General features: G+C 41.2%; 1 protein-coding gene across 2 annotated transcripts in view; it reads left to right on the top strand.

Annotated features, from left to right (window-relative positions):
- The window catches only part of slc4a3 (solute carrier family 4 member 3), a 57,467-nt gene that overhangs the window by 17,233 nt on the left and 36,620 nt on the right, over positions 1–3,614 (top strand). Inside the window, exon 3 of one of the 2 annotated variants that reach the window (XM_034885464.1) lies at positions 3,173–3,347. In XM_034885464.1, coding sequence (XP_034741355.1) covers positions 3,173–3,347 — 175 coding nt within the window. Of the gene's footprint in view, positions 1–3,172; positions 3,348–3,614 lie in introns of those variants that run through there. The other variant, XM_034885465.1, reaches the window with a different exon arrangement.

Below are 3,614 nucleotides of genomic sequence, written 5' to 3'. Positions count from 1 at the left end.
TGGTCCCCTAATACTGTATCTGAAGTCTCTTTTATATAGACCTTAGTGGTCCCCTTATACTGTATCTGAAGTCTCTTTCCCAAAATTCAGCCTTGGTGCAGAGTTACAGCCACTAGAGCCAGATCCACAATGAGCTTTACTCATTATGCGCCATTTCTGAGTCTGTAGCTTTTAAAGAGGATGGGGATGGCAAGGAGGAGGCTGGAGGTCTTGCCTTGACCAACTGCCAATATGCTGGTTTGAAAGCCATGATGTCTCTTTCTCTCTTAAAAGGGGAGGTAATCTTGCCCCTTATGACCTCATAAGGAGCCAGATTCCAGATCGGGGCAGAGCGGGATTTCCAGTGCTCAGTTTACACCTGTTGCCATTTCTAGTCAATGGGGGACCATGTGCAGGCCGGAGGAACTCATATTAATGTTAAAAATCCTCATAAAGTGACATTTTCATACCAGGGGACCTTTAATAAACCCAAATACGCCCTTGCTCCAGGAGGTTTTCCTGATCACTGCTGTGAGGGCGTGTGATTGTAACAAACAACGCAAACACAGACCTACTCCCCTCCGTATTAGTCAGCAGCTGATGAATATTTTAATGCAGCTCTCAGGCTCAGCATTCCATTAAATATGAAATATTAATGTGGCAGTAGAAGTTGGGGGCAGATCATGAGAAAAGGTTTGACAGCATGTTTGTAACTGTTTGGTGGTTGCCTGGCTGTTCAATTGAAGCCTCCGGTCCTCCTAACTGATTACAAGTGGCCCAATCAGCCACAGAGTAACATCAATGTGTTGGATGTCCATGGTAACCCACAGTGCTGAGACTCAGTAAGTCAGATTATCCAGCAGTCACTATAACGTTAATAATAATAGGAGGTCTCAATCTACTGTTGACAACACAGCTGACTCAAAAAGGATTTAATAAATCCTTTTGGCTCCAGTGGGTTTTTACAGGATGTCAAGTTAACTCTGTTAACTGCTGATTTTTTTTTTAAATATTTCCTAATCAGTCGCTAATTATTTGGATTACAAAATGTCAGAAAGAGTTCACATCATCAATATATTGTATAATATTGTAATATATTGTCCAACCAATAGTAAAATACCCAAAGACATTTAGATGAATATTAAAGAAAGATGAAGAAAAGCAGCTAATAATTATATTTGAGAAGTTAAATCCCATGGATTTGGGCATGTGAGCTTAAAAAATTGACTTTTAAGGATTAACCGATTAAAGAAAATGTTGGAGATAAATATTCTGTTGATTGACTAAATGCATAATCAACTAGTTGTTGTGGTGCAATTTGAAAATAACTAATAATTCAAATGTACATACATAACTGTGCTTCTCCAGTGTTGTTCAGTTAACTTATTACATGCAAAAATGTTTTTATAATACATTTTAGAGTATTTGTGTTGCAAAATCTCTCTTTTTCTTTCTTTTCTCTACCTGGAAAAGTAGACTTATCTTGACTTTGGACACATTAATGTGTCTAATCAAATGTGATATGGAGCAACTAGATAACCATTATGTAAAACAGCACTTAACACTCAGCCATTGAGGAACCAGCAGAACACAGTCTGCATAGTAATAATAAGAGGTGTGTTGCCAAAAAACTGGAAGGTGTGGGTAACAGTCAGTTAAATCTCCATTATAATTTACGTTTAACTCCCCTTAATCTGTGACGTTAAGTCATTTTAGGTGCTATTGTACCTATCAGATTGTAGTATCTGTCCTGTTTATTTTCCACCAGGCACCATGAATAGTCCATCAGTGTCTGTGTGGTTGTAAAGCAGAGTTTTAGTGTGTACAAACACTGTGATAGGAGCCCGTTCTTAAATCTCCAAAAATGTATTCAATTTAGTGTATTTAATGTCACTGTGCATTGTCGGCCATCCGAATCCGACACACGTAGTGCCTGCACCACCTGAACCTGAGCATGGGTATCCCCCCACCTGTGTCCCTCCCCCTCAACTGACATCAAAGCTGACAATAAAGAAGTGTCGAGTCATTCGCACCAATCGAGCAAAGCAAAAGCAGCTTTAGAGGAAGTCCCTTCACTGTATCTGCCACAGCTGAGAGTATTATTCCCTCATGCGGTACATTAGGACTATTAAATCCAGAGTCTTACACTGAAGATCAGTGCTTGACAGACCAAGGTAAGGAACGGAGGATGTTAGAGAGGTTGGAATTAAATTAGAATTGGTTGGAAGGAATATAGAGCACCTTAAATAACGAACCAAATAGAGCGAGTGTAAACGAGGCTTTTACTGCTCAGTCAGGTTAAAATTCACCCTTTTTATTTTCTGTCTGGCTTCCTCTGCCTGGGTCTTGCGTCGATAGGTAGCTCGGACCATTAAATATGCCCTGTCCCTTCATCCCACTGGTAATTAGGAAGTAATGGAGCTCTGGCTCCGAGAAATCGGAGACCACAGGGCAGGAGCCCGTGTGCTTACCAAGCCAGCACCAATCTAAAGGCGGAGGAAGCGGCCGGTCAGAGGCACCACATGTCTCTGGCAGGACACTCCCGTTAGCCTCCGCTGTCCCCAGGGTCCGTCCAGTGCATTAGTCTTTGTTGCTTAGCTCTTTGTTGTATTGATTTGATGTCCAACATACATGAAGTGGAGGATGAACAGGCACTGAGAGCATATTTTACTGAAACATAATTCATTTTACAATATACTTTTTAGGCGTCTCCTGTGATAAATACAAAGCAAAAACTGGGGCTGGGGTGGTGGTCTTTGGCTTTAACTGGGGCGGACAAAACGAAAAGTTGCGTTGGCAGCAGATTTGATCCGTTAAATCTACTATTTTAACTACTTTCATGCAGTGTGTTGAAACGGTTTCACAAATAAAAGTACCTACTGTAGAATCCAGGGCTGCAACTAATGATTCTTTTCATTGTCGATTAATCCATTGATTATTTTCACAATTCATGGATTAGTTGTTTGGTTTATAAAATGTCAGAAAATGATGAAAAGTTTGGATCAGTGTTTCCCAAAAGTTGACATGATGTCGTCAAATGTCTTGTTTTGTCCACAAGTCAAAGATATTCAGTTTACTGTCTCAGAAGAGAGAAGAAACTAGAAGATATTCACAATTAAGAAGAGACTTTGTCCTCTCCCTGCACTTTTTCAAGCGCTTTAAAGTGAACATGTTCTCTCCATCCTTCCCCTAGGTGAAGGTGGAGGAGGAAGATGAGGAAGGGTCCGTGGAGGAACAGGAGGAAGAGGAGGAGGAGACGAACTGGGAGAAAGCCCTGTCTGTGGAGCGCTTCGGAGACATCATCAGTGACTCTGCTTCTACCAGTGGAGACAGGATGGGACGACACTACACTGAGAAAGACTTTGAATGTAAGCCAAGCTACCGTTCATTTTGTTCATTATCATCTAGACATTATACCCACCCAGTTGGGTTTTCTAGCCACAACCCTCACCCAGTACAGAGTGTTGATCCACTCTATTATCCGAAAGCAACCTACTGGATTTTAATGAATGAATATTTCAAAACTAAAAACGGACGGTCAAACATGTTATGAGTGTTGGTGTTGCATAGTCTGTCCACCAGAGGACGCTCTACAACGTCCCTGTTAGTGATGGTGTTGTCTAGTCTGTCCACCA

This window comes from Etheostoma cragini, chromosome 11 (genome assembly GCF_013103735.1).
Source record: "Etheostoma cragini isolate CJK2018 chromosome 11, CSU_Ecrag_1.0, whole genome shotgun sequence".
NCBI classification, from domain to species: Eukaryota; Metazoa; Chordata; class Actinopteri; order Perciformes; family Percidae; genus Etheostoma; species Etheostoma cragini.
This window is presented reverse-complemented; position numbering and strand designations above follow the sequence as displayed.